The 18,503-nt window shown below is 42.4% G+C and overlaps 1 protein-coding gene across 8 annotated transcripts in view; it reads left to right on the plus strand.

The window, feature by feature from the left end:
- The window catches only part of ITSN2 (intersectin 2), a 1,402,222-nt gene that overhangs the window by 269,323 nt on the left and 1,114,396 nt on the right, over positions 1-18,503 (plus strand). For all 8 annotated transcript variants that reach the window (XM_078647702.1, XM_078647706.1, XM_078647705.1 and 5 more), the window contains one exon: positions 10,719-10,811. In XM_078647702.1, the coding sequence (XP_078503828.1) occupies positions 10,719-10,811 (93 nt within the window). The remainder of the gene's footprint in view (positions 1-10,718; positions 10,812-18,503) is intronic.

Here is an 18,503-nt window from a genome sequence, read left to right on the forward strand (position 1 = left end):
AGACTGGATTTTAGCGTTGGACTTGCAGGACGCTTATTTCCACATCCCCGTCCTGCTGGCCCACTGGCGTTACCTGCGGTTCACGGTAGGCCACGAACATTTTCAGTTTACTGTGCTCTCCTTCGGCCATACCAGCGCCCCTCGGGTGTTCAAGAAAGTGATGGCGGTGGTCGCAGCTCATCTGCGCAGATCAAGGGTTCCAGTCTTCTCCTATCTTGACGACTGGTTGTGTAAGGCGGGCTCGCCCCCTACGTGTTTCTTTTAGACATGCCAGCTATATGATAGCAATTCCAGTCCAGGAGTACAAATGGCGAATAGGCACAGCTCAACTGTCTGTTGGTGAAAAGCCAGTTTTTCAACCTAGTTGTTATAATTATCATGTTTTTTTCCTTCTAGGTATCCCCTTTTTAGGCCATATATGCCAATTGCTCACATATGAATGACAAATGTAGAATGCATGTCTTTTTAATGTCACTTTTTTCTTGCAACATGATAATCATGTCTGCTCAAATACATTCACAGTATTTAATCAGAGCTATTCTTGGTTCTTAAATAATTGTCATGGGGTGTAAACAAAGTTTCATGAAAGCTGACAAAAGCATTTCGTGTTATTATTCTAATTCAACGACCATGGTTGCATATAATGAAAGTAAGTAAAAGATCCTTCTCCCTTCCCCAACCGGAGCGCACAGTGGTGATGGATGTGTCACTCCTGGGATGGGGCTGCCAGATGGGAGAGGCGGAGATCAGAGGCCTCTGGTCTCTGGCGGAGTCCCGTTTCCATATTAACCTTCTGGAGCTTTGGGCGATCCGACTTGCACTGAAGGCATTCCTTCCCTCTGTCATGGGGAGAGTAGTGCAGATGTTCACAGAATACACCACAGCCATGTGGTCCTGCAACAAACAGGGTGGGGTGGGCCCTGCGCTTCTCGACATGTCTGGAACATCAGGGCATTCCCCTGGTGGTTCATCAGCCGCCGGTGCATGATGGATCACGAATGGCGTCTGAATTCGGACGTGGCACAAGGTCTCTTTCAGCAGTGGGCAGAGCCTTAGTTAGATCTATTCGCCACCAGAGAGAATGCGCAATGTCATCAGTTCTGCACGTTGGAATTTCCAAGGCGGCACTTGCTAGGCAACGCTTTTTGTCGCGAGTGGAATTGTGGTCTACTATACGCCTTTCCGCCTATACCACTTTTACCTAGAGTGCTGAAAAAGATCAAGCCCGACCGGGCCCAAGTTATTCTTGTGGGTCCGGACTGGGCTCGAAGAGTATGGTATGCCGAGCTACTCAGCATGGCGATCTATCCCCCGCTCCGCTGCCTCTTTGGGAGGATCTTCTGTGGCAGCAGGGGAGGGTCCTCCACACGAACCTGTCCAGCCTCCACCTCCTTGCGTGGAGATTGAGCGGCGGTAGTTGACGTCTTTTGACTTGCCTCTCGAAGTTTGTGATGTCATCTTGGCAGCCAGGCTTCCCTCCACTAAAAAGGTATACGACTGCAGGTGGAATAAATTTGTGGCATGGTGCACAGCAAAGGCTGTGGATCCCCTTTCTGCCCCTCTTTCAGAGGTCCTCCTCTTTCTACTTTCTTTGACCCAGCAGGGCTCTGCTCTGGGCACTATCAAGCGCTATCTCTCGGCCATTTCAGCCTTTTTACGGCTTCCAGATCAGCCTTCCTTTTTCAAGTCCTCTTTTGTAAATAGATTCTTAAAAGGCATTACTCATCTTTTCCCTCCTGTTCCTTTCATAATGCCTCAGTGGGTCTTGAACCTCGTCCTAACTTATCTGATGTGTGCTCCCTTTGAGCCACTTCACAACTGCCCTCTTCGTCTTCCCACTTTAAAGACTGCTTTCCTGGTGGCCATCACCTCTCCCAGAAAAGTGAGTGTGCTCCAGGCTCTTTCTTCTAAGCCTCCATTTCTTTCAGTCCATCCGGACAAAGTTGTACTGCGGCATCGTCCATCTTTTCTGCCAAAGGTTGTCACTGCCTTTCACATCGGGCAGACCATCACTTTTCCCATCTTCTTTTCGCCTACGCATCCTTCAAAAGAGGAGGAGAGGCTCCACCGCCTGGACCCAAAACGTGCGCTCTCTTTCTATTTGAACCGCACACAACAGTTCCGGGTGGATGACCAGCTCTTTGTTGGCTACGTGGGCGCCAAGGAAGGTTGGGCTGTGCACAAGCAGACCATCTCTCGATGGGTCATTCTGTGCATTGAGGCTTGTTATTCTTTGGCTAAAAAGGAGCCTCCAGTGGGGCTACGCGTCTATTCTACCAGGGCGACGGCAGCCACTACTGCTTTGGGATGGGGAGTTCTCTTGCATGACATCTGTCAGGCAGCTACGTGGGCTTCGCTGCACACATGTACCAAGCATTATTACCTGGACAGCCAAGTCCTGAGAGACGGCTTCTTTGGCCGTTCTGTTCTCAAGGACTTTCTAGTGTGTTCTTGGTTCGCAGACCCACCACAGGGGTTGGTATTGCTGGGGTATCTATTCTAAGGTAAGGAATCTATCACTTCGTGTTTCTTTCAGATGCACAAGTTACTTACCTTCAGTAACAATATATCTATAAGAAACATTAGTAGTGCTAGATTCCTTACCGCCCCACCCATCCTCCCAGTTCTGCAAACTGATTTCTAGGGTTTAGGTCATCCCTTTCAGGGCCCTAGTTTCATGGCACCACTGGTCAGTTTCTTACATGACTGCGTTCCTGGCGCGGAAAGTCGTGTACATAACTGACGTCAGCGACCTCATCCCGGCGCCAACGACGCACGCGGAGCCGCACGACGACGCCTACCGACGCGCAGGGAGTAATTCTAAGGCAAGGAATATATCACTATAATGTTTCTTACAGATAAATCGCTACCGAAGGTAAGTAACTTTTGTATTAGCTTTAGGGGTAACCAGTGCTAATGAATGACCCTCCCATTGGAAGAACCATTTTGACTGACCAGTTGGGAGTGGACTATGGTTGTATGATTGAGGCACGTATATATAAAAACTATGTGTGCCTCTACCACACAGACCGAACCACAAATGTGTCATAACCATGCGTTCTTTTACCACACATGCTTTTACCACACAATTCCGTGGTAGACACATGAATGGTAAAGGGGTATGCGTTGCTAAGGTCGTGACCCGCCTTCCCCTGCCTGCCCCCACCGCAGCCATGGGGTCCAAATACCCGACCCCGTCCCTCCTCTCAGGCTGTCCCTAACCCTTAATGTACACTACCCCGATGCCCTCCCACCCCGTGCTGTCCCTAAAACTACCCTAACCCCTACCACTACCCTTAGGCATAAATCCCTTAAACCTATTTTTTAAAACTATCTCGTCCCCCACCCTCCTGAGCCCTAAAAACTATCCCGCCCTCCCCTAAGCCCCAGAAACTACCCATTCCCCTTGCCTTCCCTGAGGCGTAAAAGCCTTTCCCTTAACATAAGCTACCCGACACCCCTGCCTCCCCCCAGCGCTGTTAATAAAACTACCCAACCCCTTTCACTGCCCTTAGGCCTAATGCCCTAACTCCTAATTAGAAAAAGCAACCCAAACCTCCCCAGCCCTTAAAACTACCCGTCCCCCCAGCCCTTAAAACTACCCCTGACCTCCCCTCCCCAGCCCTGAAAACGAGCCCCCTCCACAGCTCTGAAAACAACCCGACCCCTCAGCCCCAGAAAACTACCCGACCCCCACTACTCAGCCCCAGAAGCTACCCTGACCCCCCAGCCCCTAACACTACCCACAGCCCCTCCCTCCCCAGCCCTGAAAACTCCCCCGCCCCAAAAACTACCCCGAGCCCCCCTCCCCAGACCTGAAAACTACCCGACCCCCCAGACGCGAAAACAACCCCGACTCCCACTCCCCAGCCCTGAAAACTACTGCTGCCCCACAGCCCCAAAAACAACCTGACCCCCAGCCCTGAAAACGACCCGCCAGCCCTGAAAATGACCCGCCAACCCTGAAAATTACTCTGATCCCCCAGGCCTGAAAATGACCCCGAACTCCCCAGTCCTGAAAGCGTCGTGCTTGCGTAGTTGGAACACGCATGGCTCTTCCCTCGTTGTTCCGACTGTTCCCAGTGGACTACACTTGCCTTTTACTGAAGCTCTTGCTGCAGGGAAATGTCGATTCTCAGAGGTATGCTGTATAGAGAATCGTGATTTTATTAAAGACAAGGAGGCTAGCATTATGCATATCCTTTTTATTAATGACTTCTGAGCAGCATCTCAAAAGCTTCCAAGAACAACATGAAGTCACAATCAATCAGAACTCCAAACACCATATAATCTTCCAACATTCCAGGTTCATCCTCTTTTGTTTCCTCTTTGACATCTTCTTTCTTTTCCTTCTACTCCTGTTTTCTTCTTTTAAATTCACTGTCCAGCTAAACAAAAATAACATTATCAGAAAAACACTTTACATCCAACGCCAAACCTTTAAACAATCACCATCCATCTATAATGAACTAAAACATTTAGAATGTATGTGAAACCTTCCTCCAACTTAACGGGTGGGAGGGAGGGATTATGCTAGCCTCATTGTCTTTAATAAAATAACGATTCTGTATACAGCATATATCTACGAATCGACATTTTATGGCAAGACAGGAGGTTAGGATTATGCATGTTCAAAGTTCTTCAAAACTCCTTCTGAAACATGCGCCACTGGTCTGAAATCCCGAAACATTCTATAATTTGACCAGTCTGCCGCCTTCAAAATCTCACTCAAAATACCTCCAGCACCATACACTTTTGATGCCATTGCTCCACGAATCAAATGTGCTGTAAATCTCTCTAAATTCACACAGGCCTCATGCATAGTTCCTTTCACCATTCTTGCAATCGTTGCTGTAGACACTGCTCTATGAGGTTTCACATAAGAAATTAACAACTGGTCTGTACCAGCACACCTAGATTTATTTATTAATTATTTACTCTTGCTTCATATTCCCTAATACACTTCTCCACACACAACTTTGGATGTTCTTCAAATCTTGGGTAAAAAAAATATTTCAGTCATATTTTTTGTCCATCTCCCAATTTAAAGAAAACACACCCTCTCGATGATAAAAGCTACCTGAAACATCTAAAGCTTTAAAATCTGACACTCTCCTGAAGGAGATCAAACACAATAACGTAGCCAACTTCCAAGACAATTGTTTTACTGTCAAATATTTGTTGCCAACTCTAAAAGAATTTCAAAAGCAAACTAACGTCCCACAAAGTATTATACCTTGCACCTTGAGGTTTCTTCAAACGAATATCCTTCATAATCCTGCAAAGCAACTGCCCTTTCCCTACGGACACCCCCTCAACCAGAGAATGACCAGCAGCAGTCGCTGACCCATAGCAGTTGATGGTCCTATAACTCAAACCTTTTCTGAGCAAATCAGCTAAGAAATTAGCAATCATAACCTCATCTAACTAAACGGGATCCAACCCCCTTTCCACGCACCAGCGTAACCAAACCTTCCACGCACTTGCATATCTTTTCGTTGTCCTTTTGCCCAAGACTCATATAATTATTCTGACGCCTCTCCTGATAAGCTGGCAAATCTTTCAGATCTCCTGAAATGCTGCAAACTAGAAGGTTGCGCACCCCTGACTCTACAAGAGGATGTTCTATCCCGTCCACGTGTCCTAGAAGACCCTTCTCCGCTTACAGTAAATAAGGATCCTCTATGGCCAATTCCATCACTGACGGGTACCAAGCCAGAGTTATCCAAAACTGAGTCACCAGAACTAACCTACGTTTCTGCCTCCTCACCTGCATTAATACTCTCTGAATGATAGAAAATGGAGGGAATGCATACCCTTTCAATCCCCTCCAATTCAGAGTGAAAGCATCCACTTCTATCGCTCCCGGATACGGTCTCCAACTCACACAAGCTCCCAACTGAGTGGCCAACCGAGACGCAAATAAATATATCTCCAATGGACCCAACCTTTTCTCTATCATCTGAAAGACCCTCTGGTCTAGCTTCCAGTCACTGAAATCTTTTAAGTACCTTGAAGTCCAGTCTGCTACCAAATTCTCCTTCCCAGACCAATACTGTGCTGTCACATTTACCTTTAATTCTATGCAAACCTTCCAGAAATCCTTTGCCAACTCCGACAGCTTCTTCGATCTGCTCCCTCCTAGTTTGTATATATATGTTACTGCAGTCATATTGTCCATGTTCAGCAATTCCGAACTTCTATTTATTTGATAACTGAAACTCCGAACTGCCAACTCTCCTGCTTTTAACCCCAAGCAAATTATGTGCATCCGTTTCCAACACAGAATCCGGAAATGTTCCAAACATTGTACGACCATTCCATGCCTCTAAATTTTCCACTCACCACACCAATTCCTCTTTCGCTTCTGCATCTAACTTCACTCTGTCTCCATACCAAAGGCCCTTACTCAGAACAAGATTCTTCACCCTCTGTAAGCCTGTGTAGTGTAATGGACCCGGAAACACTGCCTGAATTGATGACGACAAAAGTCTGATTACTCTCACTAACCGTCACAAATTCACTACTTCTTTCCTCAGCAATAACTTCACTTCCCTCTTTATCAAATAAATCTTTCTCTCCAGCAACTCTAATTTCTGCTTTAAATTTTGACTTCTCCAAGTTTACCACAAATCCTAGCTTTCTCAAAAGATCTTGTACCCTGCTCACATTCTTTTCCAACCTCATAATATCCTGACCCATCAACAAAATGTCATCCAGGTAAACTATTAGTTGTACTCCTCTCTCTCTCTTAGATAACCTACCACTGGTCTCAAAACCTTTGACAAACACTGTGGTGCAGACAATAGACCAAATGGGAGACATGTGAACTGATACAGCCGACCTCTCCATTTAATTGAAGATAACACTGACTCTCCTCTGCCATTGGTATTGAAAAATAAGCTTCTTTCAAGCCTATCTTTGGCAGCCAGTCTCTCTCCACTAAAATGTCTCTTAAAAGATGGGTTCCTTCCATCTTGAAGTGTCTGTATATCACAAAATAATTCAACTCTCTTAGATTTATTACTTCTCTCCATCCCTTATCTCTTCTTCACTACAAACGGGGTGCTCACAAACCCTTTCTGATCTTCAGATACCTTTATTATAGCCTTTTTCTGTTTCATCTTGTCTATTTCTTGTTCTACAACCTTCTTTGTTTCTTCTTTGAATATTATCTCCCTTGGTTCTTTTCTCTGAACTGGGTTCCATACCAATTTCTATCATATACCCTTTGACTGTTTCTATCACCCACATATCTCTTGTTCATCTCTCCCACTCTTTTACAAAGCACCTTAGCCTTCCTTTTGTGTTTTTCTGGATAGAACCAGTTACATTCTTCATACTCACCTTGATGTCCTGCGTGAGACCCTGTATGGGACCCTGTCCTTCCTTGTCCTCCTCTGCCCCTTCCTGCTCTACCCCGTTGTGGGTAGAAACTCCCAGAGTATGCTGTTCCATTACCCCTGAACACTCCTCTTCCTTGGGAATAACCTTCCTGATAATATTGGCCCCTGACGTAATGACAGCCGAAAGATTGGCCCCATCTTCCGGCCCTGCCACATAAATTCCAGTCTCCAAACATCTTCATTGATACGTGTGCCTTGTCTAATGCAGTGAAAGTCTACACATATTTACCTAGCGACTTCACTAGTCCTTTGCCAAACAAGAGACCTTTTCACTCTTCACTAGATTCTTTTTTCGCAAAATCTCCTAATTTTGGGCTAATTCTAAATACCATTGCCTTTCTCCTCTCTGCAATTAAACCCGCATTCACGTTCCCAATAAAACAAATTGCCCTTTGGCTTCAGCCTCGCAACAAATTAATATCTATATCAGTTCCATTCATATATGATTCCTAAACCATATCAAAGATTCTGGCCACCGGCCCCAAGATGCAACTTATCTTCACATTGTTTTAATGATCTTTCTAGTCCTTTCCTCGGATCACGCCGCAACTTAAAGAGATAAGCAATGAGGTCAGGATCCAAGTATGATGTCACAGTTTCTTTCATGTCAATAACTGGCCGTGAACACACTATCCACATGAGATTCCTCTCAGCTCTTTCTAAAGGGCATCTTATCCAATGTTTAATATACTCTGCCAAGTGACCCAAAGGCCACCATTCAGAGCTCCTGGGATGACATATTTGCATTGGGTTAAATACATATCCACCCAATCGATCTTTAATATCTCTAAATTCAGATTTACTTGGGTTATTTAAATCAACAAACTCATCCTTGTCCATATTGTAACCCAAATCCAAAACATATTCATCCACATCAGTCTTTGCTTGATCTGACCAGGTGGGCAGCTCGCCCTTCTCTCTTGCAGCGTTTACCTGCCTATCTTTGGTGCCACATGTGACACATGAAACTGAAGCTCCTGCTTTAGTTTTTAATTCATCGCCTCTAACAGCATTTTTCTCACTATGTTTGGTTTTCTTCAAATATTTTCCTCCTGGTCCCCTAATCTGAACCCCCTCTTTCTCTGACAGGGTCCTGTATTCCTTTTCCTCTACCTGATCTAACCTCCATTTACTCTTCTTCATAATTTTTTCCACTGTCTCCTGAACTCTATCTCCTAATACTTTCTCAATGAATCTCTTTATTACCTCCTCCTGACTTTCCGGTCCCAAATCTCCAATTTCACTCATCTTTGTTATTATTTTTTTTTAATATTACTTGCTGCTATGTGATCTCTCCTAAATATAATCTTTCATTTCTACTCCTCTTCCTCTTTCCTTATCTGTTTACGGCATTGGCCAGTATTCAACTGTCACCGTCAGCCGCCTCAACTGCGCATTGCTAGTCAACCTCTGTACCTGCAACGTGCTTCGTCACAGGCTCGAATGGTAAGGTCAATTTCCTCTCGACAGCTAGGCGTCAGAGATGCGTTCCTTCGAGAAACTGCTTCAAGCAGTCCAATGGCCGTGAGACCACCACGCATCTCAAACTCTTGACGAGATGCACGCAACACCGCGCAGCAGATCAGATGCCGCAAGCAGGATTCAAAGGATGCTGCTCACGTAACAGCATTTTTTTTAAAGAACTAATTGTTTATATAATAATTAGATTACCGAAATGTTACCTTAAAATATCCCATATTCTATCTTACTCGAACCTGCTCATTACATAAATTCACTTCTTCCACAACATAAACAAACGTGCATAACCCCGTGAATTGGGTTTTAACTAAACTAACACATAAATGCCATGCTTTACAACATTCACAAACAAAATGATATCATTATTTTTCTCATCCAAATTAAAGCAACTTTTAGCTAACACACTGTTAAAACTACAACAAGTTATCAGTATACTTATCTGCTCAGAAGCAGCAAACAAAAGAGGATAAGCCTGGAATGTTGAAGGGTTATGTGGTGTTTGGAGTTCTGATTAATTGTGACTTCATGTTGTTCTTGGAAGCTTTTAAGAGGCTGCTCAGAAGTGGTTAGTAAAAGGTTATGCATAATGCGAGCCTCCTGTCTTACCATAAAATCTGGTCCCTTTGAGTCTTCCCTGTAATGACATTTTCCACCATCTGCAGAATGCTGGTACTTGGTCTTTTTTGACACTCCCCATGGGACAAGGGGCTGAGACTGCTCAGGAAAGACTCAACCTTGGCATGCAAGGTGTCAATGTTCAACTCACGGCTTTTTGCCATAGAGGAAAAGGTTTCATATTAACTTCATGGTGTAGGTATCCAGTACTATGGAGCCCTGCATGACCACGGTGTTCAACCATGCCCCATTGGAGGATTTTGAGCTCAGAAAAAGTCATTAACACTGCGAGTAAAACCAGGAAAAGGCGGAAAACTACCTCAGTGGCTAAACGATTTTGATGGGTACAGTTTCACATTTGTCCTTCGTGGAGCTTTTGACGTTAAAACAGTGCTGCAGCTGACACCTTGACTCAACGTAACTTGCTTTGTGGGATTCTTGCTGACTTCAGCATTCTGACTTTCATCCTCAGCCTGTGCTAAACTGCACACTGGACACGTTGAATTGCAACCATTGACTTTTCTTGTTTTTTTGTGTTTTCTTGGTGCTTTTCAAGTCATAGCTGTAAAAATTAATATTGTCAATCCCGTATTTTGAGTTTCATCATTAGGTGTCTTTTTTATAACGATGCATCCCCTTGGAGATAAAATTGGATTTGACATTTTAAAGGTTGTTGAATTGTTTTGTCTGTCTTTCCACATGTTACCAAGCACCTCTCCTCATTCCCTCCTTTTGTTCATCTTTTCGCAACTGTGGCCTAGAAATGGCTCTTTACATAAATTTTCTGCATTCCATCTCGCATTGACTTATGCAGTGACTAGTGGTAAATAGTCTCACATTTTTTTCTTTCATCTAATTTCTGTGTTTCATGATAATTCATCAGAACAGGTTGTCCTTCAACCCCAAGTTCTTATAAAGCCTACTTCATCCTCCCGCCCGCCGCAGTGGAGCAGCACTTAATAAAAATGTGAAATAAATAAAACTTTTTCTTCTAAAGTCTACTTCGCTGTCATCGCCTCCCTCCGCAGTGGAGCAGCACTTAATAGAAATGTGAAATAAATAAACTATAATTATGGATCAAGAAAATATAGTACATGTGACTTGAAATTTGTGAACCAGTAATATGTGGAACATCCAAACTCCCTATTTTCATGAGATTACTTTTGTATGTTTATAAAATGTGAATTCAGCAACGTTTAATGTCTATACGTTTTTCAGGTGGTCCGAACATGTGGACCATTACCACGGAAGAACGGTCCAAGCATGACAAGCAGTTTGACAGCCTCAAACCTGTGGGAGGATACATCACAGGTACACCATTTGCACTTTCAAGAACAGTTTCATACCATTTTCCAGTGTGTTGTTTAATCATATAGACTTTATGTCTAATAAATATCATATGTGCACAGACCTTACCTTTGCACTTACATACAGTAGGGACATTTATTTCTTGGTTTAGAAGGGCTTGTGGTGAACACTTGTTTAACAGACATCTGGTGCTGATAGCCTCACAATTTCATTTTGAAAACACAAATTAATCTCGGTGATAGTGTTCCTGAAATATTTCAGGTTAGCCGCCAAAACGTTAATCTATGTCATTTTGTGAAAATATGGTGCTTCATGAGGGCATCCATTGTCTTATCTGCTGTGCTCTATTCTCTGATCATTTTGCAGGTGGCACAGTGAAATACACAATGCAGTACAATGCAGAATGCTTTACCTATTCTTTTAATCTGTTTCTGGGGTGGTTGATGCTACCTTGTTGCTATTGTGTTACATTGACTTGGTGTGAACAATCTCTTCTGAACATTGTTTAGAGGCATTATATTGCAATACCTTTATTTAAAAGGTGGACTTCAACTTGCTTTTTAAAAAAATATATACAGTATCTACAAGCATTATCTCACCAGCCAACAATTGCATTTTTTGCCATTCGCCAGTTTAAAAATCACTTTGAAACGGTTATTGTGTGAATTTGGTGGTGTCTATCAGACTTTGCATGGCAGTGTTTTTCGTGACTATTGGTATCAACCAAATACTTCATATGTAGAGAGCCCTTTGGGTTTCATTCCAAGGTGAGCTGGCATTATCCTGGTGCCAGGTATCAGTTGTGTTTCTGCACCATCTCATAACTTGTGTACTAAAAAAGGTGGAGCAATGTACAAAAATTTTTTGTGTACCACTTTATGCACTTTTGGTATGTAGTTTTATATGAGTAATTTTCTCCAGGTGCTAGCAGTTTTTGCGTCCAGCTCCTAATGGACGCAAATGCAAAATGCAAACTGTGCAAGATTTTGCACTTCGCGCCCAGTTGAGATAGAGACTGATTAGCAGTGGAAGCATTGTGGCTGGTGCAGCACCTTAAGCCAAAGGTGATGCTTTCCTTATTTACAGAGAAGAAGAAAGCAGAACTGCAATTTCTCTTTAGTTCCGTCTGGATAGTGCAACACCGACTCTTTCCAACATAGCGAAATTCTCAATTGGATTAAGCACTCTTCAGTCTTTTAACTTTTGGATCAGCCCATTCCTTTGAGACATTGTCAGTCGCATCTTGGATCAATGTATGGCTTCCCTCATGCCGTTGGCTGTTTGATGTATCATTCTCCTTCCTAGAAAGTGCTGATATTGCAGTGTTTGTGGTGCATTGTTTTCACTATCTGGCAGTGAATGTTTTGTTAACGTAGAAGACAACTTGAAAAGGAGGCACAGCCCTCTAAAAGCAGCACATTTTGCATTAGAAGAACATTTTTACTCAAAATGTGATCTGAAAGTCAGTTTGTAAATTCTTTATATTATGCGTGATAAGTTACTTTTAAAGAAAACAATTCTTTGGTATGTACAGAAAGCACTACATAAAAATACAAAAAGGTTTTCTTTAACAATACCACATGTCCAATATTAACCAGCTTTTGACACTTTTCTTAATGAGCTCTATCGTGATTTTACCTGAGGCTCCCTCATCATTCCTGCTGTCAGATTGTCTGGTTTCTTTTTAATTTGGACATGTTTTGTTGTTGTAGGTGCCATTGCGTTTCTTCTTGATTTTCAATTTACAATAAAGAACACCCTATCCTAAGAAGGATTTCGTTTTCCATATAACTCAGAACTTTAACAATTTTTTATGCTTTTGACAACTTTTGGAACTGGAACTGAGCATTCTGACACTTGAACTTACTTTTCTTTTCATTATGCATATAATACATATCGCGGATAATAAGGAACATTATTAACATGACTGCAATATTAGGGGAGATTTATGCAGCTTGTTCTTCCACAAAAATATTAAGGCAACAAAAGTTGAGAATCTGTCCTTAATACTATTAAGAAATATATTTTATTTCTCATGAGACTGAAACATAAGTGTTTTGGATTGTTATAAGAGTTCTGAGTAATTTATGTAGATTCTGCTGATGTTCTGCCAAATCCTTCCCTGCCCTGTCTATACTATAGAAGAGCCTGTTTTCCTACTTTCTTGCATCATCTCCACAAACAGTCTCTCCCTGTGCTTCAGAGGAATTATAAGCAGAGGCGCCAGGGACCGCTCTTTATGGAGCTGAGACTTTGAGTTGTACTGATGTCTCTGCACTCACTGTTGCAGAAAACAAATTTCTCAGACGGCTGGTTTCTGTTCCTAATAGTTAATCCCCCTATTTTTTGATTTAGGGTTAAAAAGAATTGCAGTTCTGGCCGCTCTTAGACCACTTGTTTACTGGGTTCGTTTATGGGTTACACCTGAGCTAAGGGAGTTCCGAGACTGCCTTGTTGACTTGCTTTCCGCTAGAGGTGCCAAATCAGTACCCTGGGTTAAATTTGTTTCTGACTGGCTAAACAAACTGGGTCTGCAAAGGCTATGGGCCAATGCAGAAAAAATGTCAAAGCTGATCTGACCTGATTCCTATCCAAGATGGATATATCAGCTGGCACATTGACAAATAGATTTTTTAATATATTTTTTTTGAAAAATATTTTTATTGCGGAAAGACAGAAGGCACAGGTCGGCAGAGCCTCTCAGATAGACCGATGGCAAAGATTAGCCACATCTAACATTCAGGGTAAAACACAGCCATATGGGCCCACATCCCGGAGGCTGGGCGGTGTAGAATCAGAGCATGTCTCAAATAATCATAGCCCTACATGAACAATGTGCATACATCGTGATATCCGCTGATTTTTATATATACACACTCTCTTCTATGTCCTCCATGTAATCCTATTCCTATCTCTCTGGATAGATATGCTTTTCAATAACCACAATTTCAACAAAAAACAACAAGAACAACCCCCCGTGCGTGGCATCAGTAATAAAGTATTAGGAAAAATCAGGTCATCCATGTGTGGCCCGGAAGGCGCAGACATCACATCCAGAAGTAGACATTCGGGAATCAAAGCAAATCACAGATATATACACATGGAACTTTAGTGCGCATGGAGCAGGGCATTACCCCGGACCAGGGCCCACCAACCCGTCTCCCTCCCCGTCCCCCTCGGAACCAGATTCCCTAGGGGTGAACAATTCGGCACTGGTGGCATCTGAATCATCATCTGTCAACCCCTCTACACACATCACCCTCAAGGCAAGCAGGTCATCCTGGAGCTTCCCATCTCGGCGTGTGCGCTGCATATGCGTCTCCTCAGCTAGGGACCACTCTCTAGCATCTCTCAGCCAGAGGGACAACTCGGGAGCTCTCAGCCCGATTTTTTAATATTGAACCATTCCCCCGTTTTGAGGAATTTTTAGATTTTGTTTCCTCCCTCCTAGCAAAGTCTCTATATTTGTTATCGATTTGACACTTACCTCTGAGGTCCGTCACTAATAAAGGAAACAAGGACTCAGTTTTTAGTATCTGTCCGGCGTGTGGCTTGGAAAACGAGTATGAGACACACATTCTATTCTTTAATCTCGGTTATCTAGGCCCGCGCCGGAAATGGATTACTCCTCTATATGTCATAACCTGGAGGAGACCAGATATTCAGTGGCTTTTAGAATTTTAAAGTCATACTACTCCTGCAATTATTATTGCTACCAGCAGAGTTTTACAGGTGCTCTGGTACAAACGCAGTAGATTACAGACTGTGACTGCCAGCGATTAAGATATTTTTTAACTACTACCTAATTTTAACAACGTTTATATTATTAAAAAAATGATACAAGAAGATGGACTTTCTATTAGGTCCATTCCTTGCTTTGTACATAGCCCCAGTTCGACTTTTGCACTTTGTTCTGTACGCAAGTAACAATTGCAGGAATGATTTCTCAATGACACCGGTTTCTTTTACTATAAGGCTGATGTATTTATTGTATTACCGTGTCTATGTACAATTTGATGGCACTTGGTTACCGAATAAAGTATTTTACTACTACTACTATAAGCAGAGTGGCTATATTTTCTTATTTTGTGATTGCTTTAAGCCCATAAAAGAAAGCATGTTCCACTCGAGCTGTCTTTCATGTTTATGCTCCTTTACGCGCCCTAAGGAACTGAGCATTTATTTTATTTATTCAGTTTCATAGTGATGCCGCAAAAACACTACATCATAAATTTCCCTTACATTTCAATCAAAAGTAGAATACTTTTTTAATCATTTTTACAATTTAGTTACCTAATCATATTAATTATTTATATTTTCAATCCAGATATAAAGTGGTGAGATTTCTTTTCTTTATAAATCACGAAAAGATTTTCTAAAAAGTCTGTAAACAATAGCAAATGTTTATGAAAAGAGGATTTAACAATATGCGTAGTGCTTCCTTATACTTTTCGATTCACAATTTACAGAATATTGTTCTAATAAATGTCTCTTGCAAATGGAATAGGCCTGGACAAAAGAGTACATGAATCATGTGCTGCACATAAGAATTGTAGTTTGGAACCCTTCCCTGTTGATCTGGACATTTTCTCCTATTGGCAATAAGCCAGATTTAAACTTCGTAAAAGCTCTATGTGTAGTGGGACAAAGATTTGCTTTCAGGTAAAATTTCCTTACCCCATGTCTTACAAATGCACAGTTTGGTTGCAACCTTTTTCTTTTGCAAGCAGAGTTCTAAATAATCATGGGAAGTGAATATTCTGACACACAACTGCTTTTTTGCTTTTATTAAGTATATGCATTGTGGCTAACGAGAACAATTAAGACATGTCCAAAAACCCCTGACTTTAGTCCACTCAGTTTAATTATTTCCACCAGACCTATCTTACACCCGTGCGCGTCCACCGCATGTTTCCGACTGCAACATCCAGGTGCTCTCGATGCCCGAATTAAGAGGCAGACTGCTACCATATGGTGTGGTCCTGCCCCCGTTATTGGGTAATTCTGGGGGGCAGTGGTGTTGGTTGAATAATGATAAGTATGCCATAACATTTCTGGACTTGGCTCATGTACTGGTGAAATATGACCTTGCCGTGTACATGCAAGGGGGGGTGTGTGCGGACAACCTGCCTTGATACCGTATCCTTATTACCCATTGCCTCCCTGGGCCATTTACCTCCCCTCTGGGCATTGTCTCAAGACAGCAACTCCATTATCTTACCACCTTCTACCTCCAGCCATCACCCCCACACACCAGTTCTGGTTTGCAGTGGTCATTGTTCCCCTGCATTGCACATGTCAGGTTTGCCCATGGATATTCAGTTTTGCAGTTGGAGCCTCCGTTGGGCAATGTTCTGGCACTCACATCAAGGGAATCTTGCATTAGACACATATGAGCCCTGACCCCCATAAAGAGGGACCAGCGAACTCAGCATGGTGTGAGATAACAGCCAATAGGAACCTATTACATTGTTCTATAGTATATGGTGTTCCCAGAGAATGCTACACTATGTACAGGGTTCGTGCTTCATGGGGTATTATGTTGTTATGTGTAGCTTGCGTGTGTCAAATGAACCATTTATTTGGTCAAGAACAGTTAAGACCTGAGTATTAGGGGAGTCTTTATGCATTAATCTCTTCTACAAAAACAGTAAAGTATAAAAAGTGAAAAATCTTCCTAGTACGTAATCTTAAGTAAGTTATTTTTTCTTAAGAATAAAAAAACAAAGGTTTGCTATTCTGCAGCTGGTAAGCCAAGGTCTTGCCTGCGCTAGTTATCCATGTCTCATTATATTTCAAAGCTATTGCTGGCTGTGCGGCTATTTTCTGATCACTCTCCAGTAAAAATGTGTTTAATTTGTGTGCTCCTTGCGGCATCAGTCCGCTTTTTGAAATGGGTTTATGAAACGTATTACTTTTTACTTTGATCTATCCTGTAGCCAAAGGCTGGGAACCTCTTGGTCAAATCAGATGAGTTTGTTAAACGATATTTGTTTTAATGGTTTCCAAAATGTTCACCTTAATATCGGTCTTCCAAAGGTCATAAGTTCAATTTGGTACAAGATTCTATGAGAGAAGTGGTTTTACCACATAGATATTGTTCATATGTCTGTGCATTAGATAAAATATGCTTAACTGTGTTATAAAAAGCCGAAATGTTGGTTCTGAAGATAAGAAGTTTACACCTGTTCACCAACCACCTCTTCAGGGGCCAGAATAGTGAGTTGTCTCGTCTCATTTTTCATTTAAATAGATGCTTCATTTTACCATAATGTGTGCTTGTTTCTTCTCTCTCCCTCAGATGAAATAGTGCCACATATCACTTCCTAAGGAGAATTGTGTATCTATTATTTTAGAGGTTACAGGTCAGCACCTGCTTTACCCAAAGAGTGCTTTTGTGATCTAGATGGGTAAATCAGTGGCCCTGAATGCAGTAACCCCAGACAAAGACTGTGAAGCTAAACTGCAGCTTGTTATTTTATTCCATTAGATTATCACTTTACCTTGTAGGTATTGCTTCTGCCCCAGGTGAGCTATTCTGTAGACGAAACAGGCTTTGAGAAAATGTTGGTCTGACTTCGGTGGTGAGGTACAGGTGAGAGTATAGCATAGAGGTGGAGTGAATAAACTTTCAAGCTTCCATCAGCAGATGGGTAGTAGCACAAAGTAAAACCTTTAAAAGGGCTAAAGAGAACTTTCCATCTGAGTGAGAGTAATGGCTTGAATAACTGCATCTATCCTCAGTGGGAACTGATGTTTCTGATGTTTTGATAGAGCTCTCTTTATTTTAAATAACTTAGTTTTTAGTTTTCATTTATCAAACAACAAGCATTTTACGTTGAAGCCCAGAGAAACGCAAATCCCCCATCACTTCTAGTTGGAGTTCAAAGTTTTTCATAAGGGTTAATTCCGGTGACATCCAGTTGAGCACAACATTTGAGGACCACTCATGAATTGGCTGAGAACGGACTGTGAAGGCAAATAGTACAACAGAGTGTTCAGGGTTGTATTTGAATTAGTGGGCAACCATATATTCATCTGTAGCCCCAGTCATGTTCACATATTCTTCTAATGACAGACTAAGATGGAATTGAGTGTTCAATCTTATGGAGTCCATATCATTCCCAAGGGTTCTATATAGAGGCTAAACAAAACGTAGCGGGCACAACTGTCTTTTGGCAAAATATGCAGTAGATAGTGCCAGGACAGAAATGAATAGCCATCATCTACAGTCTGGAGTCACTTTGATAGAAGGTAAAGCCATTTCAGCACTTTTCCCTGGGACTCTAGGAGCCTGGAGCTCTAGGAGGATATTGAAGATGAAAACCTCACGGTCAAGTGTGTCAGTTGCATATGAGTACTTTGGGAGTGCCAACATACTCACCCTAAATAAAGTAGGCAAATGGAGTCTGCAGTCACCTTTAGTTTAGGCTTCTCTGTACTGTACTGAAGCCAGACCGGTAGATATCCATTGAGCTGTCCCTTGCGCTGATTGCAATACCCTGAATTCCACCACATATTTCAATGACTTTCTGAATGAAGACATAATAGGGCAAAATTGGAGATCCTCATCTGATTATATAGGCTGAATTTGATTTGATCTTGGTAAAGGAATAGTGGAGTTTCCCCGTAGCCTCAAACAACACCTTTTCACTTCCATTCATGTGGCAGAACCAGCAACATTCGTTTAGTGTA

Source organism: Lissotriton helveticus, chromosome 6, assembly GCF_964261635.1.
Source record: "Lissotriton helveticus chromosome 6, aLisHel1.1, whole genome shotgun sequence".
NCBI classification, from domain to species: domain Eukaryota; kingdom Metazoa; phylum Chordata; class Amphibia; order Caudata; family Salamandridae; genus Lissotriton; species Lissotriton helveticus.